Source organism: Gymnodraco acuticeps, unplaced genomic scaffold (genome assembly GCF_902827175.1).
Source record: "Gymnodraco acuticeps unplaced genomic scaffold, fGymAcu1.1, whole genome shotgun sequence".
Classification (NCBI taxonomy): domain Eukaryota; kingdom Metazoa; phylum Chordata; class Actinopteri; order Perciformes; family Bathydraconidae; genus Gymnodraco; species Gymnodraco acuticeps.
The window spans coordinates 1,373,131-1,399,391 of record NW_022990646.1 but is presented as its reverse complement, the minus strand read 5'-3'; the positions used below and the strand labels follow the sequence as shown (position 1 = coordinate 1,399,391).

The window sequence follows — 26,261 nt, the reverse complement described above, 5'->3', positions numbered from 1 at the left end:
TGATCTCGCGCGCGATCTTGTGACGATTATCTCTGACCAATCAGCAGTCGAGAGTGTTGACGTCACTAGTTCAGCCCTTGTCCTGGCCTGAAGGAAAAAGTACCCGCTAGTCGGTGCTACGCTATATGAGGCGCCTTCACACCGCAGTACTTTTCCCACTTTAGTTCCGATATAGTTCCGAAATGTGTTCACACCAAAAAGAGCCGGAACTAAAATTAGTTCATGAGAACCTTTTCACCCCCTTTTCCGTCCCTGCTAGAGAGCAGGGACTTTCGTGGGAGAAAAAGGTTCCTATGTCTGATTGGCTGGGCGGATTGCAAACCACGCCCCGTAAAACTCCCAAAAAGTTTTCTGAAGCCGCCATTTTATTATCCTCGCATTAGCATTATTAGCATTAGCCCAGCGCAGAAACGCAGAGAGACTAATTTATGGCAACACAAAATAAAACATGGGAGCGGTGGAGATGAGGAGGTGTCGGCGTTCTTGCGATTTACTCGGAAGGCTTCAGCTTCTACCGAAGTCAGTCCCCAACTCCGGGGACTTCCGGCCGGGGACTTTGGGCGGCAGTATCATGGATGTATAATAAGAACAAGGCCGTGAAGTTGTTTGCGGCCTGCCAGTAAACCCAAAGCAGAAGAAGAAGTGACGTCAGCGGCTTCATTTGCCTAATCCTCCCCCAGGGACTTATTCCGGTGTGAACCATGGTGTGAACGCGATCTGTACTTAGTTCATGAGAACTAAAGAGTTCTCATGAACTAAGTTCTCATGAACCTTTGTGGGAAAAGTACTGCGGTGTGAATGCGCCTATGGAAAGGCCACCAAAAACTGGCCTGGCTGCTTGAGGACCATTAAGGACGCTTAAACGGGGCTACCCGCTGCAGTGGAAATGCGCCATAAATGACTGCTATAGTGTCAGCAGCGGGACCTTAGCGTATATATAGGACGCAGTGGTCTGTACGTTTGATCATCAGATCAAGGGGGCGTTGGGGAACTCCAGTTCGAAACCCACTCCCGCCCCACTGCGTCAGGCCGTTGTGTCCTTGGGCAAGACACTTCACCCGAATTTGCTCCTGTGGGTATTGTCCACAGTAGATGACCATTACATGTATGTATGATCTGTATGTGTAATGTGTATTTGTAAAGCGCTTTGAGAGTCATTGATAAAGCGCTATAATAAATATAAGGATTATTATTAGGGCCCGAGCACGAGAGTGCTAGGACCCAACGGCGTCCTAGCACGAAGTGCAAGGATACCTATTGTTATTCGTGGTATTATTATTATTATTCCATATTTCAATGCTTATTTTCAGGCCTTTAGGATGCTGAGAAAGTTGTATAATTTTGCACAGATTCCAGAATCGGTGAAAAATTTGATATTCTGGAGTCAATGTGTTCAAATTGTCCAACATGCTCTCTAGCGCCACCTATGGCCATTTCCGTTTTTGGAAAGATGTACAAAGTCGCACCGTAACTCCAAATGACCTGAAATTTTTCACACTTACTCGGGTGGACCTGCTCTACATATAATGTCCAAGTACCCGTAAGCTCCGCCTACTTTATTTTTTTTTAAATTAGCATAATTTGAAAAACAGTTAAATATTCACTTAAATTTCAAATTTTGGTTTTTCAACACCAAACTCAGTATACAGTATCGCCAGAGGGTCAGACACATTATCGTAGGAAATGAACATGTTCAGTCGATAAATGTGGCCCTCATTACTCTAAACGTGTTTGCAAAAGGCGGGGCTTAGATAGAAATGCTCATAACTCATCAACAATGTACAACAAAACCACACATTTTGGTGGGAAGGTTCATTCTGTATTGGGGAATAGGCACAAAAAGTAATTTCCATTTTGGACTATAGGGGGCGCCAAAAACATGACAAATGTCTAACTCATGAACTGATGGACGAAATATTTTTCTTTTTTTGTAGACATACTCTGGGGATGAGTATGGACTTATATTCAAAGTGTCACAACGAATGACAAATGTGGGCGTGGCCTGTACTTTTTTTTTTATGACGATGAGCTAAAATTGTTTTCGTTACGCAAAAATTGGTACACGAGTCACAGCCCACGACTTTTTCCATAATGTAAAAAAAAAACCTACATTTTCAAAAAAACTGCTCACTAGCGCCCCCTATTGTGTGGTAGTCGCATATAGTTTCTCAGAACTTCACGAATGTTGGCAAAGATATTCCTCATGGAATTGCGGAAATATTTGTACATACATTCCATTAGCCCCGCCCCCCAAAAAGTCGGCCATTTTGAAATATGTGCGTTTTTTATGCTTTTTAAGCACATTCGTGCAGATTCCTCCTAGGGGAATGATCGGAAAAATTCCAATCCAGGACACGTTCAGCCCCTATCCAATATGATACTTAATGGAGAAGAACATTTTTGATAGCTCAATCGTGGAGGTCGTAAGCTAACAGCGAATACACCATTGTTGACGATTTACATGTCGCAAATTACTCCAAATTACTCGGATATAGTTAATCCGATATTCACGAAACGCTGTATACATATTGCTATTATGATTGCACACATATTTCAAATTGCCTTCCATTAGCCCCGCCCCCCAGAAAGTTGGCCATTTTTTTAAATGTGCCGTTTTCAGCCATTTTACGCACGTTCTTGCGAACTCCTCCTAGGGGAATGATCGGAAAAAATCCAATCCAGGACAAGTTCAGCCCATTTCCAATGTGATGCTAAATTGCGAACGAATAGTCGATCGCTCAAACGACGACTTCGTAAGCGAACGGAGAACTTTCCATTTTTTACGATTTACATGTCCCAAATTACTCCAAATACTCGCGTATACTTTTTCCAATATTCACGAAACGCTGTATACATATTACTATTATGATTGCACACATATTTCAAATTGCCTTCCATTAGCCCCGCCCCCCAGAAAGTCGGCCATTTTTAAAAATGTGCGGTTTTCAGCCATTTTATGCACGTTCTTGCCAACTCCTCCTAGGGGAATGATCGGAAAAATTCCAATGCAGGACAGGTTTAGCCCCTATCCAATATGATACTTAATTGAGGAGCACATCTTTGAAAAATTACTCGTGGAGGTCGTAAGCTAACAGCGAATACACCATTTTTGACCATTTACATGTCACAAATTACTCCAAACTACTCGGATATAGTTATTCCGATATTCACGAAACGCTGTATACATATTACTATTATGATTGCACACATATTTCAAATTGCCTTCCATTAGCCCCGCCCCCCAGGAAGTCGGCCATTTTGAGACATGTGCATTTTTCATGCATTTTCTGCACATTCTTGCGAACTCCTCCTTGGGGAATGATCGGAAAAATTGCAATCCAGGACAACTTCAGCGCATATCCAATGTCATGCTACATTGAGAAGGAATAGTCCTTCGCTCAAACGGGGAGCTCGTAGGCTAACGGACAATGTACCATTTTTTACCAATTATATGTCAGATAAGCTACTGAGCCCTGCCTGTCTGCCTGGCACATCAACTCTCAAACACACACACACACACGCACACACACACCTACTGTTAGTCCAACAACGCCCTTTGCTGGCGGCATATTCATTACAAAAGACACTCGCTAACCCTAACCCTAACCCTAACCCTAACCCTAACCCTAACCCTAACCCTAACCCTAATGTTTATTTGTAGATATCTCCTAAAGCCTACAAATAAAGTGTCACATGTAGGCCTGTTACATTTGTTATTGAGCGATATATATTATACACACTGTTCTGCTTTCTGCACTGACCTCAGCAGCTGTTCTCACTGTAACATCATCTAACATCCAGGGCACATGTGATTAGTGAGTAAACAAACGGTAAAGGGCAGAAAGTCTGATGCACATTTGATCATCTCAAATAACTTATAATCACTACGGGAACAGTTTGCAGAGCTGTGCTTCGTTTGACAGAAGTCCAGACATGCGTCACGCCTCTTTTAAACATCACTGTTGGCTGAAATCGTCTCAGGAGAATACTTCAGTGTACCCTCGGTTATAGCTCCTCCAGAGACACTCCTCTCTCCTCTAAATCAGTGTATCCTCGGTTACGGCTCCTCCAGACAGCCTCCTCGATAATCGATCCTCGACGAGCCTTTACAGAAATTTGTTTTCCTTCGACATCCGTTTCCGGGTCGCTGCCGGAGCACCTGGGAGTCTGGGACGCGAAAATTAGAGAAATGACAAACGGCTAATTTCCCAGGACTCGCGCGCGTCTGCTTGACGCCGGGACGACCTGCCGCCCTCCCCGACAGGCGCACGGACGCGAGGGCCCGCTCATCACTGCGCGCACAAGTGCGACCGCAGTTTTAATTATTATTATTATTATAGGATATATATACAATATATCCTTGGTGTTTATTGGCGGTTGGCAAACTAATCTGTAGGTTTATTACCGCCACCAACTGTACTGGAGTGTGGACAAGAGACTATGCAGAAAACAATAAACAAAAGAAAGAAAATAAAAAATGGCGCTGCTTATACGACGTTTGGGGATCGGGTGTTTCTCAATGTCGAGGACGCCTGCTTGGTAGCACATGTCTTCTGAGTCACTTGATTTCCGCCAAAGATTTGGAAATTGGTCCGTGCGCAAAGCATTGTGGGGATTTTAAGACCGCGGAGTCTACACATGTGAAGCCTCGAAATTTCTCGCTACGAAGTACGCCGGCCTCGGTAGAATTACAAGTATGCTGGACATTGGAACAGGCCTTCGGCGGCACTCGATGACGTAGTATGCTTGAAATAGTGGCTCTGGAGCAGCCTTCCTCGACATTGAGAAACACCCAGTGTCTTGCGAAAGAATTGTGACAATTCTCTCTGACCAATCAGCGGTCGGCAGTGTTTTACGTCACTAGCCAAGCATATTTTCAGCTCGCTTGGAACCTCAACTGAGGTGCCCTTGAGCAAGGCACCTAACCCCCAACTGCTCACAGGCGCCGGCTAGACTGGCTGCCTCCGCTCTGACCTCTCAACTGCATGTGCATGTGTGCATATAACTGTGTGTGTATTTGTATATGTATGTGCATGTTCTAAAAAGTGTGTACTGTGTGTACTGTATGATCTGTATAAAAACGCATGTGTGTGTACGACAGAGTGGAAACTGAATTTCCTCCTCGGGGGATTAATAAAGGTCCATCTTCTCTTCTCTTCTAAAAAAGTACCCGTGAGCCGGTACCCCTAGTGGAAAAGCAAAAAAGAGCGAGCCGAGCCGAGCCTTGCTAAAACCCTGTAGTGGAAATACATCATATGTTGCGTCTATATCTTACCTTTGAATGAAGTTGAAGGTTTTTCTAAAAATATGTTTTACCAGTCCAAAAACAACATTATAAAGATACAAAAGATGCATAATGACTCAATATAATTTAACAAATAGTATATGCAACATTAATAGAACCTATAGCTCTTCAAATGTCCCAAATTTAAAGTGGACCTATCATGCTATATTTGAATAACATATTGTAGGGCCATACCTATATAAAACATGTCTGTGAAGTCTTTTTTTCAAAATACCAAACAGATCATGCATTTTAACCATGCCTCATTTCGCTCTATTTGCTGTATTCCAGCCCTGTTTTTGCAAGGGCTGATTCTGTGGCAAATGAGCTGCAGCTGACACGAAACATGAGCGTCATGTTACCATGCTGTTACCATGCCACGGCAACCCCCCATTCCCCTGATAGGTGGAGAGTTGCCCATATAGGCGGAGTTTCTGACGTCAGAGATATTTCAAATCTGTATCAGTCTGTATCAGATCCGTTGCAGCAAGTCATTTATAACAGCAAGCGTAGTTCTAAAAGTTATTGTGATTCAAAAAAATCAATCGATATTCAAGTCAAGTCTATATTTTCTAATGTATAAAACAACCTGTATAGTATATTGCAAGTCATTGTGAGTTAGCACCATATATGAATAGGCCAACGAGAAATACATTGTGCATACAAAAGTCCAAATGAGCATATATTTAAATGATATATGTTATATTAATTGTACTTTTATTTGTAGGCAAGTGAGTTATAATTTTTGTTTGCAAAATTAGCAACATCTATTTTTCTCTGCACACTATGAATTTACACACCAATAACACAGCTGGATATGTGACTTGTACATACTTCCCGTCTAGTGGCGTGCGTTGAAGCGAGTTAAAGTTAAAGCGAGCTTCACGTTAGTTTGTGTCTATAGGAAACCTTCTACAGACAGAGAATGTGTTGATTAAAAAAGCTCTACGTCTGATTTTATATTTATGATATGTAGTCAAACATTTAGGAATTAATTCGTCGTAACAAGATGAACATTTCCCTCAGTTTGCAGTGGCTGACGAACGTCCATGAATGAGGAAGATGTGATTAACCTGCCTGGACTCACTGTTTTCATTTATAGTGACAAAGTTAAGTATATTAGTTCTTGTGCATGGTGAATGTGGTTTGTCTGAAGACAGATGAACACACTCTAATGTTCCACAATATGTCTCTGTCCCATCTGATAGTGGTGTAACACTGACCTCTAGCGGCCGCATATATATTATATTATATTCTTTATTACGATATATTATGATAAATTGCATTACATTATATTAAAATATCCTATGATATATGATCACACTATATTATAGTATATCACATAAATATATATATTATATTTACATTTATATTTGAGATAGTAGTATTTTATATTTAGTTTTATTAAATTATAATTGATTGTATTGTAATCCCAAAAATGATAGTGGGGGATCATGATAGAGCAGTTATATTCTAATAACATTTAACAATATCAATATTTCTTTTTTTAAATGGCACATGCCCGAAAAAAAACCCCGTTATGGTAATATTATTGTAGTTGCCAGATTTTTAGCTAAATTAAATATGGGTAACTTCCACCATATATTTAGCTTTTTTGTTTCTCCAATTGGGTTGTAGGCCTTCAATGTGCATTTCCAGAGTTTGAGGTTTAAGGCTTCTCTGTGTTCAAGTTCAGGGGACCTGCACAATACATCACAGTATCGTAAACTGTTGAGATGGAGAATAAAAGTGGACCTAAAACAGAATCTTGTGGTACACCATTTGTAATGTTTAACCACTCAGAAGTGAGCCCATCAAACTGAACACATTGGGCCCTTTCAGAGAGGTAGTTCACAAACCACCCTACTGCATGGCTAGATATGCCAATACTGGCTAGCCTCTGCTTCAGGATATGATGATCGACGGTATCGAACGCTTTGGAAAGGTCAACAAATAGAGCTGCACAACTCTGCTTTTTGTCTAAGATACCCACAATATCATTTACCACTTTAATTGTCGCAGTGATGGTGCTATGTTGCTTTCTGAAACCTGACTGATGTTTACATAGGATGACAACTTTACCTGCTCACTCACTACGCATTCAAGAACCTTGGCCAGAACTGGCAATTTAGAGATGGGTCTATAATTATTTAATAAGGTGGCCGCCCCTCCTTTTAGTACAGGCAGGACATAAGCTGACTTCCATACTTTTGGAATTGTGTTTGTGCTGAGGGAGAGGTTAAAAAGAGAAGTAAGAGGTGGTGCAATAAAATCTGCAGCTATCTTTAATGAAAGGGTAAAAAAGCCTGAAGCCTCTGATAATGAACTCTTCAGTGAAGTCAAATCCAGTTTTGAACCTTTAAAAGTAATCAATTTGCTTATTCATATTTTACGTTTTATAATAAAGGGAAGGAGCAGATTAATTTGTATTTATCCTTTTTTGTGGAAAAAATATTAGACAGAGTTTTTATGCGTGTCTGTCATGAATGCCACACAATACATAAAGCAAAGGAAATATATAAAATATATAAGTCCATTACACTTAATGTGTATGCAATTGTACACAATTTACTCTCAATTAACTTTTAAAGCAGATATATTTATTTGCTAAGCTAATGAAATAATGAATCAGATTTAAAATAATGAATAATATATTTTGTATAGGAGAAACACCGACTTAATATTCAAAGTGTAGTTGGTGACGTATTGACAGTATATTTATTTACGTGATGGAGCTTTTAAAATGAGGTTATGTGGGTTTTTTCCATGTATGAATTCAGTGGCATGACTAAACTTGCTCCTGGCTCCACCCTCCGTTAGTCAGCCAGTCTACTACGTGTTAGGACTGGTGCCTTTAATTTACAAGCATCTCGGGGAGAGGAGGAGGAGGAGGAAAAACAGGACTTTCCCCCTCTTATCCGTAGGACTAAAGCAGAGACACAGCCGTCGCAAGTTCGTCAACTTCAAACTCTAACCGGCATCTTCTCTCGGAGAGAAAACACCCGGTATACAGGTTTCCTCCGTATTTTCCCGACTTGGATTAAGTTCTGCATGGAAACAAATGATATATGAGAGGAGCGGCGAGAGGAGGTGGGTGTCGGGTACAAGCCCGTGTGTTTATCCCCTTGTTCTTTTATGCATGGGTCTGCGATGCAAGCCTGGCTTTGAAGTGGAAAAAGTAGTCCCAATTGTTGCTTACGCTAAATGATCTAAACCTCCACATTTAAAAGAGCTCTTAAAGGTTTGATCCGGGGGGGGGGTAAAATAAAAGTCCTTAAAGAAACAAAGACAGGAACTAGTGAACAAATAAACATATGTGATTTTAGAATTATGGCGTTAAAGGCCAGAGTTTTGTACGACTTCCACTCTGAAAACCCAGGAGAGATCTCCATAACAGAGAATGAGCTGGTGACTCTGTTCAGCGAGGAGGAGCTGGATGGCTGGCTGGAAGGGGAGAACAGCAGGGGGGAGGCTGGCCTCTTCCCTGCCTCATATGTGGAGATCACCAGGGACCAAATCACCTCCAACACCAACAACAACGGCCTCTCCTCGCCCAAAGCCAAAGCCGTGACGCCCACTCACACCTCCTACACGTCCCCGGAGTCTCAGAGAGGACTCGGGGCCGGCAGTGGTGGCAGTGGGGGGGGCAGCTTCCACACCAGCCAGGGCAGTGATGACGACTGGGACGACGATTGGGATGACAGCTCTCCGACCAATGCGGCTCAGGGTATGGGTACCTCGCCCCCTTTGTACCCCGTCACCTCCTCCTTACCCGGGCGGCGCGACAGCTCCCAGCAGCATCAGCAGCAGGCCAAGAGCTCAGCAACAGTGGGGAGGAACCTCAACAGGTTCTCCACCTTTGTCAAGTCCGGAGGGGAGGCCTTCCTGCTCGGGGAGGCCTCTGCTTTCGTGAAGGACGGGGACAGGATCTGCGTGGTGATGAGCAAAAACGGACCAGAGTGGCAGGAGGACCCTTATCCGTTCATGTGCACCATTGACGACCCCACCAAGCAGACCAAGTTCAAAGGCATGAAGAGCTACATGTCTTACGGCCTGACCCCGACGCACACCAATGTACAAGTCAACCGCAGGTACCTTCCTCCTTCTCTTCCTCCTCTGGGGGTTTCCAAACTAATTTCTCCACCGGATCCCCCGGCCCCCATATACTTAAGAATAAATGTTTCTGCGGCTTTCCTGTAGCCACAATTGTTCCCACAAAATGGCAAAAACAGAGCTGACTGTGGCCTTTGCCCTCTGGAGTCCTCAGGAATCTCCTCTTTCCTTTCTGAGATTCCCTCTGCACCTTTCACATTGTTTCCCTGTCAGTAGGGCTGTCATTTAAACCAACACTCACTCCCTCACATTAGTTTTTACTTGGTCTTTGGGGAAAAAAGTCCTTACACTTGCTCTCCTTGCATCCTTCCTTCTTTTTCATTCCATATAACTTCCTTTGTTTAGCTGTTTACTTGCTAATACACCTCATTCCCAACTAATCTTTCCAATAAATCTTCCAACCTGTGTTATTTTCCATCACCCCTGCAGGTATAAGCACTTCGACTGGCTGTATGCTCGGCTCGTTGAGCGCTTCCCGGTCATCTCCGTACCCCACCTTCCCGAGAAGCAGGCCACCGGTCGCTTTGAGGAAGACTTCATCTCCAAGCGGAGGAAGGGGCTGATCTGGTGGATGAACCACATGATCACCCATCCAGTGCTGGCACGCTGCGATGTTTTCCAGCATTTCCTTACATGCGGAGCAGACGAGAAGGCCTGGAAGATGGGCAAGAGGAAGGCCGAGCGAGACGAATTGGTCGGTTCAAATTTTTTCCTGACAATCAGGTAGGAGGCTCGGATAAGTACTGAAGAGCTTGTGGCTCCAAAATTGAAATCTTGTTTTTTATTACGAGCTTATAAAATAAACATTGAACACTCAATGAAAAGCCTTTGGGCTGAATAATCTAAAGTCAAACACTTACAACCCATAAACAAGGGCATTGATCAATCAAACAAGGAGAAATTCATTGTTTATGAGGCGTACAGACCGACTTGTATTCTTCTTCAATAAGAACGCCTTGTAGCCCATAATGCATTGCTGCTTTAAAACAGATCAGATTTTCAGTAAGGACCACGTTCATGACCTTGTTTACTTTAAGAACTATCAGTTTCCTCACTCTATTGTCATCAACAGAGCGATGACTCTAAAACCAGCCACTGAATCATGTTACAGCCCTTTATTTGGAGATTGTAAGAGGCATTCTGGGAAATGTAGGCAATCAGTAACTGAAGTACAATATGTGGTAGGCTCAGGGAAAGAAGGTTTACCAAAAACCATAAATAACAGCCCTTCACACGTTGCTACACACTGAAGCTTATGATGTAATATTGTTGTTCATACTCTGTCAATGAGGTATAAATCGGGTTTGTGGTGCTTCATCATAGTATTGTGTCAGATGTTTCTGTAATTGTATCCACCTCAAATACCTTATACAATGGTATAAACTAACAGTAAAGGATATTTGCCCTTTAGCGAGACGCTGTTATCTGTATCCTGGTTTCACTCTGCTGTAACTAAAGGCTTACCTCGTAGGGAGTGCCTGATAGCGAGGATGAGATAAGTAGAACAGAGGAATAATAAATACAGATGATGTAATGCTTGAATGAAATAAATCATAAAGGACTTTCAAAATAAGGTCTATAATGACCCTCTTTGTCTTTTTAGTACGCCTGCCGTCCCGCTGGACCTCCAGGAAGTGGAGAGCAAGATCGAAGGTTTCAAGTCCTTCACCAAGAGGATGGACGAGAACATCGTGGTTGTGAACGTCACCATCAATGACTTTGCTCGCAAGCAGATTACAGGCTTCAAGAAGGAGTACCAGAAAGTGGGGCAGTCCTTTGCTCTCCTGGGGCAGGCATTCGAGCTGGACCAGCAGGCCTACTCGGGGGGTCTGAACAGAGCCATCGCCTACACCGGAGAGGCCTACGAGCAGGTGGGAGAGTATTTTGCTGAGCAGCCGCGCCGTGACCTGGCTCCTATTTCTGACCTGCTGGACCTCTACAGAGGACACCTGGCCAATTTCCCTGACATCATCCATGTGCAGAAAGGTAGGAAACTGTGTGTGTGTGTGTGTTCTCTGAAACCAGAACCAACATGCTTGCCAAACGCATTAAGTTAACACACTTAGCTCATTTGCATACATACTTAATTTATATTGGATGTAAATAAGAATCCAGAGTCTGAACTCTTTAAAGAGTTACTTTGGTATTTTTCAACCTGGACCCTTTTTTAAAAATTGTTAATTTTTTGAGCCAGAAGCCGCAAAAGGTGCTTCAATGTTTTCCTATTGGGCAGTTCCACTACGAGAATGTATGTGTTCTGACATTGCCACTTTAACAAAAAAAAAGTGTCTGTATAGTAGGGTCATTTTTGAAATGTTGTCAGAAACTTATAAAGACAATCTGAGCCTGTCAGTGGCAAAAATAAGTACTTTAATTGAAGTACATCGATAGTGCTGAATTGCCTGATAGGACTACATTGGCTGCAGTGCTCTCGCTCAATACTGGCCCAACTTTAGAAATGGTTGTCCCCATTTTTCACTTTTTTTTACAGAAACACGTCTACATAGGACCCAGGAAGAAACATACTGAACATACCCCTTAAAGAGTTTGCAAGAAATTAAGCAGATACAGGGCCTAGCACATTTATCACCAGTGAGGTCATAGGTTATCTTCAAATGGAGATGAGGTAATGACTAAGATGCATCTGCAGGGTGGAGGGTTTGAATCCAGGGAGGATCATAAGGCCTCTCGCTCTCAGCTTCAGGCTGTATATAATCACTTCTGAAACAAAAGAGTAACACAATTCTTAACTTGGATTATACGCAGTAATTAACGATGTTACCAATAACAATAACCATCCATTTAGCAGAGCCCACAATGGATTATCATCAATAATAAGGCAGATAATTCACAGAAACTCAGATTCTGACTGTTTCAACATCTGTTTTCATTTACTGCACAGTTGAAAACTGAAACCCATGGCCAGTGCATTGTAACATTCTGGATACTGTGAAAGCCTGTTCTCGCTCACAGGAAAACACATACAGACGTGTACAAAGGACTCGCAGAAGAGTTAGCTTGTTAGTAGCCTGCAGGTTGGGAGGAGGGAGTTGCTCCTGGCACACAAAGTCCTGACGTTAGCCAAAACCTAGAGGCACTGTTTCTATAGTCCGCTGAGCCCTGTTCTCTCGACAGAATCACAGCTGGGAACTATGGAAACACGGTCTGAATCCCAATAGTCCCCGTGACTGGCAGCGCCTACTTTCTGATTGACAAGTAATGCGTTGACGTCTAATTTCTAACCCCTTTAAACCATTCCCTGACTTCTGCTGCACTGGAAGATACCGTTACTTACTATCTATTTGTTGTTGGGTAATATGCTTTCAGTAAATGTAATTGACTACTTATTTCTGGTATTAAAGGAAATTAATATGAATGTCTCTATGGAGTATGAGTTCATGCTTATTCATGTAAATTATGCAAAAAAGAAGATGATGACCCAACCAGGCATGGGACATAGAAACTAAATGAAACTAAACTAGCTCTGAAACTGATTCCTTAAAGAATCTTAAATATTATCAGCAACATTTAGAAACTTGGCTAGTGATTCTGTCTCTAGCTATAGACAAACCAACTCAAAAGAGCAACAACATATTGCAACATGCATGTGTTCAGTTGCAAACTAATTGACGAGCATGTTTAGGGGTTATACAAAGGGAGTCATTGACGGAAAGAAGAACTGACTGAGTAATCCATTACTCGCTGTTGCTCAGCACACTTCTCTGTCTGCTGAGGATCCATCATCCCCACAATGCAAAGTCTGCACTTCTGTCATCATTGTGAAACAACTACCTTGAACAAAAGACGTCTGGTTTAGTCACAGTTTCCATAACAGCCAATTAGTTGGAGGGAAAAATGCTTACACAAGACTTTTTTTATTCCTCAAAACTCCTTTTCTTTAGCACACAAAGAAAAGACTGGTCTCACATTTCACGTTTCTCTTTTTTCTGTCTCCTCTCGTCTGCATGCCACACATTTCTATCTATGTCATACAGCCCTGTACGTTTCTCCATTAAACAAATTACAAAAACATGGCCTCATTGCTCCACAGATTAGCTGCTTGGCTCTATTGGTGGAAATCTCTGTTAACCTAAACGGCCATGTACAGTATCGTCCTACAATTGCTGGTTCTGTCTGTGAGGTCCAAAGGCTACATCTGATTTAAATGAGTGGAGAGATTCCTGGGCCTCTTGTCCAATGTTGCCTTGGGACTGCAGGAATGCAAAATGGAGCGCTCTCAGGATTAGTTTCCCCTCCTCCTCCCCTTTTCTTCTCCCTGTTTTCCTCCTTCCTCCCAGTGATACAGTTGAAGAGAAGTAGGAAGAAGAAGAATAGGGGGGGCTGTGTGTATGTGTGAGGGAGGGAGTTCAGACTGTTTCAGAGCTGAACAAGTTTTCCCACCAGCCAACAGTACAAGAGTTCAGATTACAGTTCTGTAATCGCCGTGGCAGCAAAGGGGACAAAGTCCAAGCTAATTTCAGTTTATTAGTGTACTTGTGCAGGTATGGTGAGTGTTTCCGACATATGAGAAAGAGATCAAAATGAGAGGTCAGCGAGGTCAGGGTGGAGAGCCGTGGCCAGGCTTAAAGCTAGCTCATCATTTCCCCAACAGTCTTTTTTCAAACTCTACTTCTTCTTCCCCTTTTGAATTTTCAGGCAGACTTTGTGAGTCATGGCTGGGTGTTGGGTAACTTCAAGGCTCATGGAAAAAGTATGCAATAACCAGCTTGTTTACGTAGTATAAAAGAAATGTCATGGTCAGCTTGGAGAATTTCCTTTTAGAGCCATTTGGGAAAATACTAGAATTGTGATGGTTTAGACCAATAATTACAACTGTGCATTGTTTCAGTATGCATTTTTTTCCCTTAAAGTTCCTTATTTTACGGATTATTAAATGCACACAAACAATAAATCATTATAGCTATGACCCAAACATCAGATTTTGTTATTGCGGTTGCGATTTAAAAATGGTGTTCTATTACTTTGCAATGTCGGTTTGAATTTGTTTACGCCTTTCAACCTTTTCACTTTTGTTCCAGGTGCACTGACCAAGGTGAAAGACTGTCCAAAGCAGGAAGGTGAGCTCCACGATCGCTGCAACATCATTTCTTGTGCCACACTGGCAGAGATTCAGCACTTCCACCGCACACGCGTACGGGACTTCCGCTCGCAGATGCAGCACCACCTCCAAGAGCAGATCGGATTCTTCCAGAAGATCACCGCTAAACTGCAGGACGCTCTTCAGAAATATGATGACGACCAGTAGGAAGAGAGGGAGAGAACCGAAACGTTGGACTACAAAGACTTTGAGGAAATGAGGAGGGAGGGGGCAGGCAGTCATGGAGGATTGATGGGTTCTTATGGTCGCTTCAGAGAGAACACTTTGTCATGCGGTCGGTGAATTCTGGGCCTGGTACGAGCATTGAAATAAATTAACCACTTTATAAAAAAAAGAAATAGGCTTCTGGGCCGAAGAATGACAACTTCTTGGATTATCTGGACGGCTCTGATGAATGTACCAGTAACAGGGATTTGCTGACGCTCGGGGCACATCTTGCAACTCAGCGAGACTGCAATATTAAAAACAGCTGTTTTCATTGTGACGGGGCAGCCTCTCCATTCCCGGTTTCAGGGTCACGTGATCTCTCCTCTGCCTCGTGGAAACCCGTCCGATCAGGAACATACCATGAACGTAGACAAGAAACTCTCTATATCACCCTGAACTGGATGTTTTAATGATTGCAAGACAGGACTTTTATGATTATCTCTATATGTGTCTGTCTGTTTGTACTTGAATGACCAGTTCAGTATTGTTTCTATGGGACACAACAGATGGTTGGTGAATACGGAAAGAGGCAAAGTGGTTGAATCTCCTCTACTGAATTTGATTCAGGTGTCAGATTTCATTGACCTCCTTTTGATCTCTAACACATCTCCCTATTATGTTGCGGTCAGTTCATTACAATATTATAATTTGAAGCCCTTTGTAATGTTCTGCATTTTAGTTTATATCTTGCCAGACCTTGAATAATTGTTGATCTCAAACTGAGTTTTTTTGACAGATTATCTGCTTGTTTTGAGAAGCATCTCCACAGTTCTTTCTTTTCGGGCCGCTGCAGGCCTTGGGTTATTAAAACTCGAAGTCCACATCTGTCTTTCTGCTTACTGTCAATCAGGGTAGCTCAGAGGTCAGGCTCAGGGTACAGATTGATGCTTCCAGGAAATAAGGCTTTGAATCCAGAACTTTAGGTTTAGATGTGTAGACTTTTAATGGGATTAAAGAATATTTGACATTCTTCAGAGGGCATAGTTGTTAATATAAATGTATACGGAAGCCTTAAGAGGCAAGAAAGAACATTCTGGTGATCTATTTTCTATTTCAAATGTCTCTTTTTTACTTTCTCAGTTTTTCTTTGTTGTAATTCCTTTTTGCCCACAAGAGGCTGAAGTGAACCATTACCACATGTTCTAAACATGAATAAAACCATTTGTTTTCTTTTAGGTGAGTTTTAATAATGAATTCATGTACATTGTGTTTGGATTGAATGGAGAAATGGATCACTGGATTTTCTTCTTCTCATTTGAATCTTTGGGCTTCCGTAGTTTAAGACAATCTTGGTAAAGAATCTGTTCATTTCACCCCATTCTGTCTTTTTTTACTTCTGAGATTCTACACAGTGGCTTTAATTATGGTTGCTCTTCTTGTTATGCTAGCTACTCTTAAACATTATTGTTAAACCGATAAGTAACCAAAATGAGCTCACTGAATTTGTATTTTTGTGCCCGTAATTTTAGAGTATGTCTGGTCAATTTTCTTACATCATATATGACTTCACATTCCTATAATGGGATACCACAAAGGTCAGGTTCTTCACCATCATGTGATCCACTAGGATTGGACCATTTTAACACTTTAAATGTATTACATTGGAACAGCATTTTGTTCGTTAATAAATTAAAATAGAATATATGTCATCATATATCTGTATTGTTGACTATTTCTCAGAAATATAAATTATAGTTTCACTTGACCTGTTGTTTGTGTTTCAATTAGTGTTTTGATGAATATAAATGCTTTGCATTTAGGATATTTAAATATTTCACTTTAACTAGTCACATGTAAATGCCAACACGTGCTATTTTTATGTTGTTTTATGTTTTACGTTAATTTAGTATAACAAAACCATCCTTATTTTGTGTATTTTCAGTGCAGAGTAGCTTGTTATCACCAGCGCTTCCTGTGGAGGCAGCAGCAGTCTGGTCACTGACATCAGACACCACAGATCACAGGCTGCAGGTCAGGTTTCTGCGCTGGCCCTCCATTATTCAGGTCTGCCGCTTCCTCTCCGCCTCCTCCATGTTTTCATTTTATCCTCTCTAGAGTTTTATCCTATTTAAAATGATTGGTTATCTGAGCTATTACTTTACATTTCTAAAAGTAATCAAACCATGTTTTACAGCATCCAAGCAGGGGTGCATGCCAGTTAGACTGGTCATTTGAAACATTAACATACACATACATTACTGAAACCAGACTTAATAAACATGACAAGGTTTTGTAGTTGAACATAAGCTGAGTGGGCCCCCGTGTTTGCGGTATGCTGAATATTACTATATCATATTCTCTGATTGATTACCTTTCTTTTCAACTGCAAATCATGCAGTTTGACCTCCCATCTTTGTTTTGACCAACTTCTCCTGCCAATTCCCTTCACCTATGACCTCACTGGAAAAACTCAACACCATCTAGTGGACAGAAAAGCATCCGTTACCAAAAGGTTTAACATTTGATATGATAAAACAAACAATACTTCCATCCTTCCACCACAATATTGTCACACAAAATAATGTTCTAAGGGGAAGATCATGAGACTCAAAAACTCTTTGTTTTGCTCCAATTTACTTTTGATTGCTGAGGTTGATGTGTTTGAGGTTGAGACACATACAGTAAGTAGAGAAATAACCTTTATTAAAATAAAAATTTCACAGTGGACAACAAAGAGGCTTGCATAAAATGGGTCACGTATGACACAAGAAAGCTACCTATGTCTTTACATCTCATTACGACTTGTTAATACTGTATGCACTATCATAAACCGATAACATGTTTAAAACGTACTGCCTTGAGCAACACCAGACAAAGACAACTGAAAAGCATGCAGAGCAGTAAATGAGGGGAATGACCCTAAACTCTCAGCATTTACAAACTAAGTCTTGAATTAACAAAAAATTCTGCTTTATTACATTTCTGTTTCACTTCCTTGTTTCAGCCACAGTCTCAAAGTAAAAATCTATATTCCTCACAGCTACACAGCTAAATATTTGTTCAGTTCAAGTTGGTTCAGGAAAAGGACTAATATATAATTGCTATTATGCATTTCCTACAAACAAATGTGCATGTTTTTGTCATTTTAAAAGTTCAAAGCAGGTCAGATGTGCCTTAAAAGGACTGCAGATGTAGAGCATGTACGTGTATTTATTAACTTCACACCAAATTTTCTTTGCATTACTTCCATCAAACCCCAGTACTGGTTGTCTTTAAGAGTCGGAATAGAGGATCTAGATCTCAGAGTCTTCAACATTACATTATCTCTTTCATTAATGTTATCAGGTCCAATATTCCCATCTTCACCTTCTCCATCTGCTTCGAAAGGCCCCCAGAAGGTCATCCCAGGGGCCAGACTCCTCCTTTTGTGACTTAATTTGACCCTGGGTGAGTTGGGGCAGCTAGCAGGCCCGAGGGGGGTGACCACCACAGAGGGCATGGCCACGCTCTGCTCCGCCCAGCCCAGGTAAGGGCTGCCCTCAGGGGGTAATGTCACCGCGGCGAGCTGCTGCCGGACCCGCAGCTGGGCGTCTTTCTCCCTGCGGCGGCGGAACACCAGAATCAAAACTACGAGGATTACGATGAGGAGCAAACAGGCGAGCAGCGGCAGGATGATGAGGAGAGGGTCGGCGGCGGGGCGAGGGAGGAACTCCACGTGGGCTGGGCGGGTGTCAGGAGGGGCCGGTGGGCCGTGTTTGGACACAGGAGGAGTGTGGGGTTTTGGGGTGTGACTATGACCCCCTCCTGCTCCATCTGCATGACTCCCTGATCTTCCTTTGTGACTCCCACTGCGGGTGTGGTTCCCCCAGCGGCTGTGAGGCCTCAACTTATGCTGTGTCCTGTTGTGGGTCTTATGCATCAAAATGTGAGGAGGTGAACCCACCCCGGCCCCGCTGAGCGTCGTGGAAACCCCTCGATCACCTCCTCGCTCACCTGCTCTTCCTATAGTAGTCTTATTATGTGTCGGAAGATGTGTAGTTGTGTGACCTGCAGCGTCTGTGTTTGAACTGCCTGGACCATGATGCATATGGTGGTGGGGTAAGATGGTGAAGTGGAGCTCGCCCTTTGCTGGTTGGACGTTTCCAGCTCTCACCAGGAAGGTGAAAGAGTCACTGAGAGATGTGGCGGGGGCGTGGCCTCCAGCTGACTTGTTATTATGCAGCTCGCTGTCACCGTCACTGAGAGTCTCCTCGATGGCGACCCGGCCTTGCACCACATCTCTGAACGTGAACGAATTCAGTACCTCTGAAGCTCGGTTAGGGTCATAGGTTATCTGCAACATGCAGAAACAGACACATTGTAAAGAGAGGGAACGGAAATTAGATGATTACGGGAAGGACTTTTTACTATTCTTTAAATGCATGATATGTAATTTTCCGTCACTAGGGCTTCTCAATCAGAACAATTAGCAAGAGGTGAAGTTTGGGTGCGTCCACTGGTGTCATTTCAGTCAGCATTACCTGTGATTAAAACCGGTAAAAAAACACTTAACAAAGCCTTTCTCTGACACTGTTTGACAGCCAGCTACGTTCACTTCAAATCTATTTGTTTAATTAAAATTCTGCATTTGGTTAAAATAAATGTGCTAAAAGTGACCAAGATCAAAAAGGTATATCCTAAAAATATGCTTGGATATACAAATATAATATTCAGCTTCTGGCAGACAACCACAAGGCTGACACATGATTAAAGGGATACTTTACTATTGAAAACTAACCTTTAACTTGAAATCACAGATTTCTCTAGGTCTAGTTGTTTTTAGACACTTAAAAGGAAAAACTGTATATATGCAACTTTTAAACATTTTCAGAAGCTTAAATGAAATGCTTTACCTTGACTAGTTTGCCATGTTTTGGCGGAGACAGAACCCAAAAGACCGGGTTGGTTCGGCTGATTCTCGCCAGCTCCGATGCATCGATCATGCCCCTCCCCAGTTTCACAGGGACACCACTGGGCACTCTCACGGGCTCCCTCAGGTAGACCAGAGGCAGCACAGTTACCTTCACCGTGTGCACTGTCACATTTCCAAATTCTACCCTGTGGGACGACGCTGACACCGAGACTTGGAAGCTGTCCTCTGATTCACTGAGATCAGTCATGTGATAGACAACACGGCCAAACTGTAGGTCCTCGTGGTTGAAGCTCATGACTTCCTGGTCGTTGATAGCGACGCGTCCATGGCGAGGGTGTTTGGTGACTGTGTAGGTAATGTTGGCCTGCCTGTGAGTGTGAGCTGCAAGCTGGTTGGTTGTCAGGACCACGGCGGTTCTACCTTGAACCAATGACAGGCCAGTGTTGTTCACCATGTAAACAGAGGGTTTTATCACTTCCAAACTAAGCAGTTTGTAGAGTGGGAGATGATGACCGGTTACGTTGAAGTAGAAAATACCTGTTGAGGGTTCTCCCTGAGAGAGGGAACACAGGATAAAGGTGGATAAAAGAAACATACCAACAAGGATCATAGCACTCTATAAAGACAACAAACTGAAAGATTAGGAAAATATATAATAAAATAAAAACTAAAACATACGATTTCCAGAGTTTTTCTTCTTTAAAATCTGACAAATTTCTATTATTGCGCCCTAAACTTTTTTGGACAAGCAAAAACTTGTTCTATCATATGCTGTTATACAATTCCATAATCACAATACAAAACATCACTTCTGAAAAAAAGAATTTAGGTCTTCAGCGGAGGGCCTCTTCACCTGCTGTTTGAAGTGCAGCCGCCCGTGGTTGACGTCGTTCTGTGTGAAGGTGGTCACCGGCTCCGGTCCTTTCCCTAGAGTCAGGTAGCCGTTGTTGGGCTCTCTGATCACATGGTAGTGCAGCTTCTCTGGAGGGGTGTCATTATCCTCAACCTGGACATGTAGAATCACAGGATTGAATTAGAATCTAAAGTGAATTACTCACAAAAAATGTATACACATGTATAGCAAAATATTGTTGCTACTACAAAAAGGGGGAATATCAACAGCGCTGTTTGGTATCTTTTTAAAACATTTTTTAAATAAAAGATATAGACTTTATATCATCATCCCATATATATACTTGATGATTTTTTAAGCTTTACGAACTGGAGAAATACTGTGGATGTTTAATATTTTAATCTCCTCATCCCATCCTTAAGAAGAAATGACCGATTTCATAAATAATTATAAAAATAATGATCTCCAAACTGATCAAAATCATTTTGAATCAAAGTTGTGCAGCTACGCATGCTCTTCAAACACCTGCAGATCTTCTGGTCCAATCGTGACTCTCTCTCCGACTACGACCTTCACACTCTGTGCTGTGCTCATGATGGCTGGTGGCTGGTCGTTGACAGATGTCACGGTGATGTTAAACGTCTCCGTCACTGCTGCTCTCTCCTTTACAGATAAGGATGATAGGGCTGAATAGAGGGGGGTAAAGGAGGAGGAATCTGAGGAGGAGGAATCTGAGGAGGAGGAAGAGTGATGCAAAGGAGCCACCCAGGCCCGCAGAGTGAAGCTGTCGCTCGTCGTCTCTGAGTTGTCGTGGACGTATGTGATGCCGAACTTGTTCAGGGTGACCTGGGAGAAATAAGGATGGTTCCTGTGGAAAGTCAAATAGAAAAATGTTGCTTATTATTTTCTCTTTAATAAAACTGATTTGAATATTTTTCTCTTTAATGTGTTCATGACTGAATAATTTAAGACCTAATCTGAAAAAGTGGTTTTGTAATGATTCTATTTCTCAGGAAAACGTTCCATCGGGGAAACAGGTAAAAATTAAATGTGCAACATGAGAATAAATATTTGGCAGGCTAATTATTTTCAGTTTATTTTATTTCACTTGTAAAGAAAAAACAATGATCCGAATTTTGAAAATCGATCACCAGAATAATTTTTTTCTGTTGCCTCTGTGGACATTTTAACACATTCAAAGACAATACATCCTTTTTGTTACCTCTGATATATGCAATGTCTGTATTGCTGTAATGACATTTTCTATTTTGCACCTGGTGAGGTTATGACCCTTTATAGACAGAGCTCCATGGCGCGGCAGGGAAGTCAGGCGGTACAGGATGTGGTTTTCTTTTCGTTGAGGCTCTGGGACTTTCCAGAGGAGATTGGAGGCATCTAGTTTAGACCTATCAATCTTCACTCTGCCTCCCTCGGCCACCACAGCACCTGAATGACGGAAACAAACATCTCACATGGACCATTTAAACTTATATTCCATGTGTTACAATAAATATCAAATAAGATTTTTGCTCACAAACAGTACCTGCGTTGTTCAGCAGTCTGGTGTTGTAAAGGCTCTCAGGATGCTTGTTGGGCTGTTGGGAGATTGAGATGGTGAAGGTGTGTGGAGGAAGGAGAGCAGGAGGAGAGGACACGGTGAAAGAGAAAGAGTCCCCGGCCGACCATCCAACTGGCTGTGGCTTGTTCTGATCGTACAAGATAACGCCTTCATTCACCTGAGTGAAAAAATTAAGACATGGCATCATTTAATTTAACAGGTTAACAAAAGCTTTCCTTTGTTGCGAAGACACAAACTTCCCTACCATGCTTTGTGTGAACGTGGAAATGTTTTGCGTAGAGTTGTCGGGCATACGTCTAACCAGGCTGCCAAGTTTGGGAAGAGCAGTGACTGCAAATACCACCGAGTGGCTTCTTCTGGTGTCTCTGATATCGTTGGTCACGGCCTGAAGCTCTAGCTCAGATACTGGTGTCACAGAGCCTTTAAAGTTGGAAAAAAATTATGAGAGAGAAAAAGCTTGAAAACAGAGAGTAAATTATCCTGGTTAAATTACACAATAAACATCACCATGCTTCCTGTTCAAACAGTCATAAAAGGGTCTAAGATGCAAGTAAGTAAGTCATTTTCCCTAAACGCACAAAAAAACAGGTTAATCTTAAAGATCTTGAACAGGAAAAACAGCAACTACAATATTAAATGTTCCATTCCATCAGAATAACAGCTTCATGTATGTAACCTTGACGAGTGAGACTGCTTATAAGTGTGTGTTTATAAGTGGAAAGTGGACCTATCAGTCTAAATTGGTACAGAGGGATTATAACCTGTTTGTGTAGGCAGGAAAAAAAAGCAGCTTAATGCTTAGAATAATGATGCCACCCAGTGCCTTTTCTATATAACTGCACAACATTTAGAAAGAGAATCGGAGCAGCGGGAGCGGTACTGCAGTCGCTTTACCGCACCGTTGTGACGAAAAGGGAGCTGAGCCAGAAGGCAAAGCTCTCGGTCTTCCGGGCCATTTTCGTTCCTACCCTCACCTATGGTCATGAAGGATGGGTCATGACCGAAAGAACGAGATCGCGGATACAAGCGGCCGAGATGGGTTTTCTCCGCAGGGTGGCTGGTGTCTCCCTTAGGGATAAGGTGAGAAGTTCGGTCATCAGGGAGGGACTCGGAGTTGAGCCGCTCCTCCTTCGCGTCGAAAGGAGCCAGTTGAGGTGGTTCGGGCACCTAGTTAGGATGCCACCTGGGCGCCTCCCTAGGGAGGTGTTCCAGGCACGTCCAGCTGGGAAGAGACCAAGGGGTAGACCTAGGACCAGGTGGAGGGATTATATCTCTTCGCTGGCCTGGGAGCGCCTTGGGATCCCCCAGTCAGAGCTGGTTGATGTCGCCAGGGAAAAGAAAGTTTGGGGCTCTCTGCTGGAACTGCTACCCCCGCGACCCGACCACGGATAAGCGGGAGAAGATGGATGGATGGATGGATGCACAACATTTAGCTTATCTTTTCAGATCCCATTGTATCAATAACAATAGCTGGAATGAAGCTATTAAACTAATTAACACTTGAAATCAAAAAAGGGTTTAGGTCTTGAAAACTGTACCTGGGGAAACCTGCAGGGGATGATTTCTCTTCAGAGTGAGGATCAGGGAGTGGGCAGCTGTGCTGAAGATCTGGCGAGGTGCAACATTCACACCGTCGTTTACCTGGAAGTGAAAGCCACCTGATAAAGCACCTACACAAGAAAAGAGTCAATGTCAAGAAAGCAGAGGACTTCATTTTTTGTTTATTACAGACAAATTCCTCTTGAAGACATAGCCATCTCTAAATACAAAAAGTATACTCGCCACTGTGCACAAACATCAGTTGTCCGGTTTTAATGTGATTCTGGGTGAAGTTCAGGATGTGTCTGGAGGGGGCGCTCTTCAGGGCTAGGTGGCCGTTGCTGGGCGGTGTGACGACGAACTCCAGTCGCTCCGGCTCGGGTGTGTCTGAATCCTCTGCACTGAGATCATCTGTTGTTATTTCTGTCACTGAACCCTCCCAAATCTGAGGGAAGATTGAAAGGAAAGGAAGACAATTGACCTTAGCAATGAAAAAAAGTTTAGAGTTAGATGAGGCGATCAATACCACTCTAATGTCTGTATACTATGCTAGATGTAGAAGTCCATTAGCATAGCGGTGGTGACGGTGATGAGATGGAGAAACTGCTTAAGATCTGTATTCGATGACTCCAGGTTAATGTGGTGGAGGGCCGTAAAAATAAAAGAACATCAAAATAGTTTTTAAGTTAGCATTTCAGAAACTAGATTTCCTCCCACAAAAAAGTCTGTTAATGTACTGCAGGGGAATTGTGCTGTGACAGTTGTGAGGTTGAAAACATAAAGGCTACACATATCATGGACAACACTGTACTGTAAGCGTGAGGAGAACCGGTGCTCTTCACAGAGTTTCAAGCACATATACATGCATTTAACTTAAATTGTTAAAGAAATTACCGCTATGCATAAAGACTGAAAACAAGGTCAATCAGCTAGCCAGGTTTTGTTAAAGGGTAAAGAAATCCACCTACCAGCCCCTCTAAGTTTTCTAAAGTGAGCAGTTATATTTAGTTTGTTTAGTATGTGCACAAGCAGAAATGTAGAATCAACAAGTTGTGGATTTACTTAAAGCTAAGCTAATAGCCTGCTGGCTCAATACAGTAGCTTCATTTTTATCGTACAGTTGTTCATTTTTAAGGACTAAAGAGTATGGTTTCTATCTAACTAATCTACTGGTCTAGTTCAACATATTTCCCAATAAAAGGTTCATTCATACACATTTAAGTACTATACTATTGAGCCTATATTCACTAATGCCCCTTTCACACCAAGGCTTTTCCCGTTCTAGCTCCGTGCTAGAGCTTTTCTGGTTCGGAACCGGTTCTTCGGTTCAGCTCCCGCTCTGTTCACACTGCTCAGAGCCCGACTGGTGCTGCGTCAATGCGTCATCGTTTGCGTCATGACGTAACCGTTTGCGTGCCTGCTTCATAAAGCCAAACCGCGTGGAAACCCCTCACATCGACAACAACAACAATGGCCGATTGTATTGAAGCGCTACTTGTTTTGGTTTTGCTGTCAAAATGAAATGGAAGAAATGGGACGACTTTACTACCAACTTTACAGTCGTTACATGCTACATTCAAAAGTTCTTACACAGTTACACAAAATAAAAAAATCGGTACTAGTCGAGGGCCGGACTGGTTCAATGTTTATTGCAAAACGTATTGAAATTAAATTATTGCACATATTAAACCTGGAACTAACAAAGCTTAAATGATTGCCTATAAAAACAACATTACACATTAGGCTTTTTGTTGTTGTTAGAGGTTGATCCTGCCCCTGCCCCCGCCTCCCACATAAGTGTGACATATGCGGTGCTTGCTTTTTTCTAGATAGACCGACAACTTTTTGGTGCTTGAAACTAACCGGAACGAACCGCTGCGGTGTGAACAGGAAAAACCGGTGCTTTTCAAGCTCCAGCTCCGAACCGGCCCTGGAACCGCGTTGGTGTGAAAGGGGCATAACAAAAGGCAATGCAGATGAGACCCCCTCATTTAGGCTGAAAATGATTGCCATGTATACTTCCAATCAACGTGTCTCACCTTCAGACCCTTGTTAGTTGTAACCACAGGAGTCTCGTCATCGACAGGTGTGACGTAGATGTGAGCGGTGCAGGGCAGACTGTGCTTCCTGATTTCCGTCTGATTGGCTGTAATGGTGAAGTTGTCCCTCAGTGTGTTGCTGCCGTCATGGATATAGAAGATGTACTCATGTTCCACCTGGAAACAGAAGTTAACATTTTATATAAGGGATGAACTTTCCCTGTTTAATCTGTTGCAAAAATAGTTTTCGTTTCCAAATCAATTATCTACTAGAAATACCCAACTCTCCCATTTATTGCTGCTTTGAGAAATGTGCATTCTTAGTAAACATACCTTTATTAGATCATACCTCGGAATAAAACGTCCTAATTACCCCTTTCAAAAAAACAAGAGAGCAAATAAAAAGTTGAAAATGTGTCATGTCTGTATGTGTGTTAAGCCAAACCTCAGTGTGAGTGAAAGCAGTGATGGGCATGCCCGGGATCCGGCTGTGCTCCAAGTGTCCATGTCGCGGTGGAACGATGAGCTGATACAGGAAGTTCATCCCTGAGAAGTGATGATTGGCCACCTTGATGATGTCAGAGGTCAGGGACAGGGACGACCCCTCATCAAGGGTTAAGTAAGACACCTAGATATCGATAAAGTTTTGATTGACTGGTTAAAGAAGTTAGCTACA

General features: G+C 42.5%; 2 protein-coding genes across 4 annotated transcripts in view; one reads left to right on the top strand and one right to left on the bottom strand.

The window, feature by feature from the left end:
- The first annotated feature begins 8,128 nt into the window (after positions 1-8,128).
- On the top strand, positions 8,129-16,428 carry LOC117554791 (sorting nexin-18-like). Its single transcript, XM_034229307.1, has 4 exons — positions 8,129-9,375; positions 9,827-10,120; positions 11,001-11,383; positions 14,437-16,428. The coding sequence occupies exons 1-4, from the start codon at positions 8,615-8,617 to the stop codon at positions 14,661-14,663; spliced, it is 1,665 nt and encodes a 554-aa protein (XP_034085198.1). The 5' UTR covers positions 8,129-8,614; the 3' UTR covers positions 14,664-16,428.
- Positions 16,429-17,344: 916 nt separating this feature from the next.
- The window catches only part of LOC117554787 (chondroitin sulfate proteoglycan 4-like), a 37,239-nt gene continuing 28,322 nt past the window's right edge, over positions 17,345-26,261 (bottom strand). For 2 of the 3 annotated variants that reach the window (XM_034229302.1, XM_034229301.1), the window contains 11 exons: positions 26,031-26,213; positions 25,586-25,762; positions 23,790-23,991; positions 23,546-23,677; positions 22,252-22,427; positions 21,972-22,164; positions 21,703-21,895; positions 20,954-21,296; positions 20,429-20,581; positions 19,556-20,128; positions 17,345-18,996 (listed from right to left, as the gene is read on the bottom strand). In XM_034229302.1, the coding sequence (XP_034085193.1) occupies positions 17,827-18,996; positions 19,556-20,128; positions 20,429-20,581; positions 20,954-21,296; positions 21,703-21,895; positions 21,972-22,164; positions 22,252-22,427; positions 23,546-23,677; positions 23,790-23,991; positions 25,586-25,762; positions 26,031-26,213 (3,495 nt within the window). In that variant the 3' untranslated portion in view covers positions 17,345-17,826. The remainder of the gene's footprint in view (positions 18,997-19,555; positions 20,129-20,428; positions 20,582-20,953; positions 21,297-21,702; positions 21,896-21,971; positions 22,165-22,251; positions 22,428-23,545; positions 23,678-23,789; positions 23,992-25,585; positions 25,763-26,030; positions 26,214-26,261) is intronic. The other variant, XM_034229299.1, reaches the window with a different exon arrangement.

Coding starts and splice junctions, on each gene's coding strand:
- LOC117554791 (XM_034229307.1), top strand. CDS start 8,615: ATGGCGTTAAAGGCCAGAGTTTTGTACGACTTCCACTCTGAAAACCCA. Junction 10,121..11,000: donor AATTTTTTCCTGACAATCAG/GTAGGAGGCTCG, acceptor TTGTCTTTTTAG/TACGCCTGCCGTCCCGCTGG. Junction 11,384..14,436: donor CATCATCCATGTGCAGAAAG/GTAGGAAACTGT, acceptor CTTTTGTTCCAG/GTGCACTGACCAAGGTGAAA.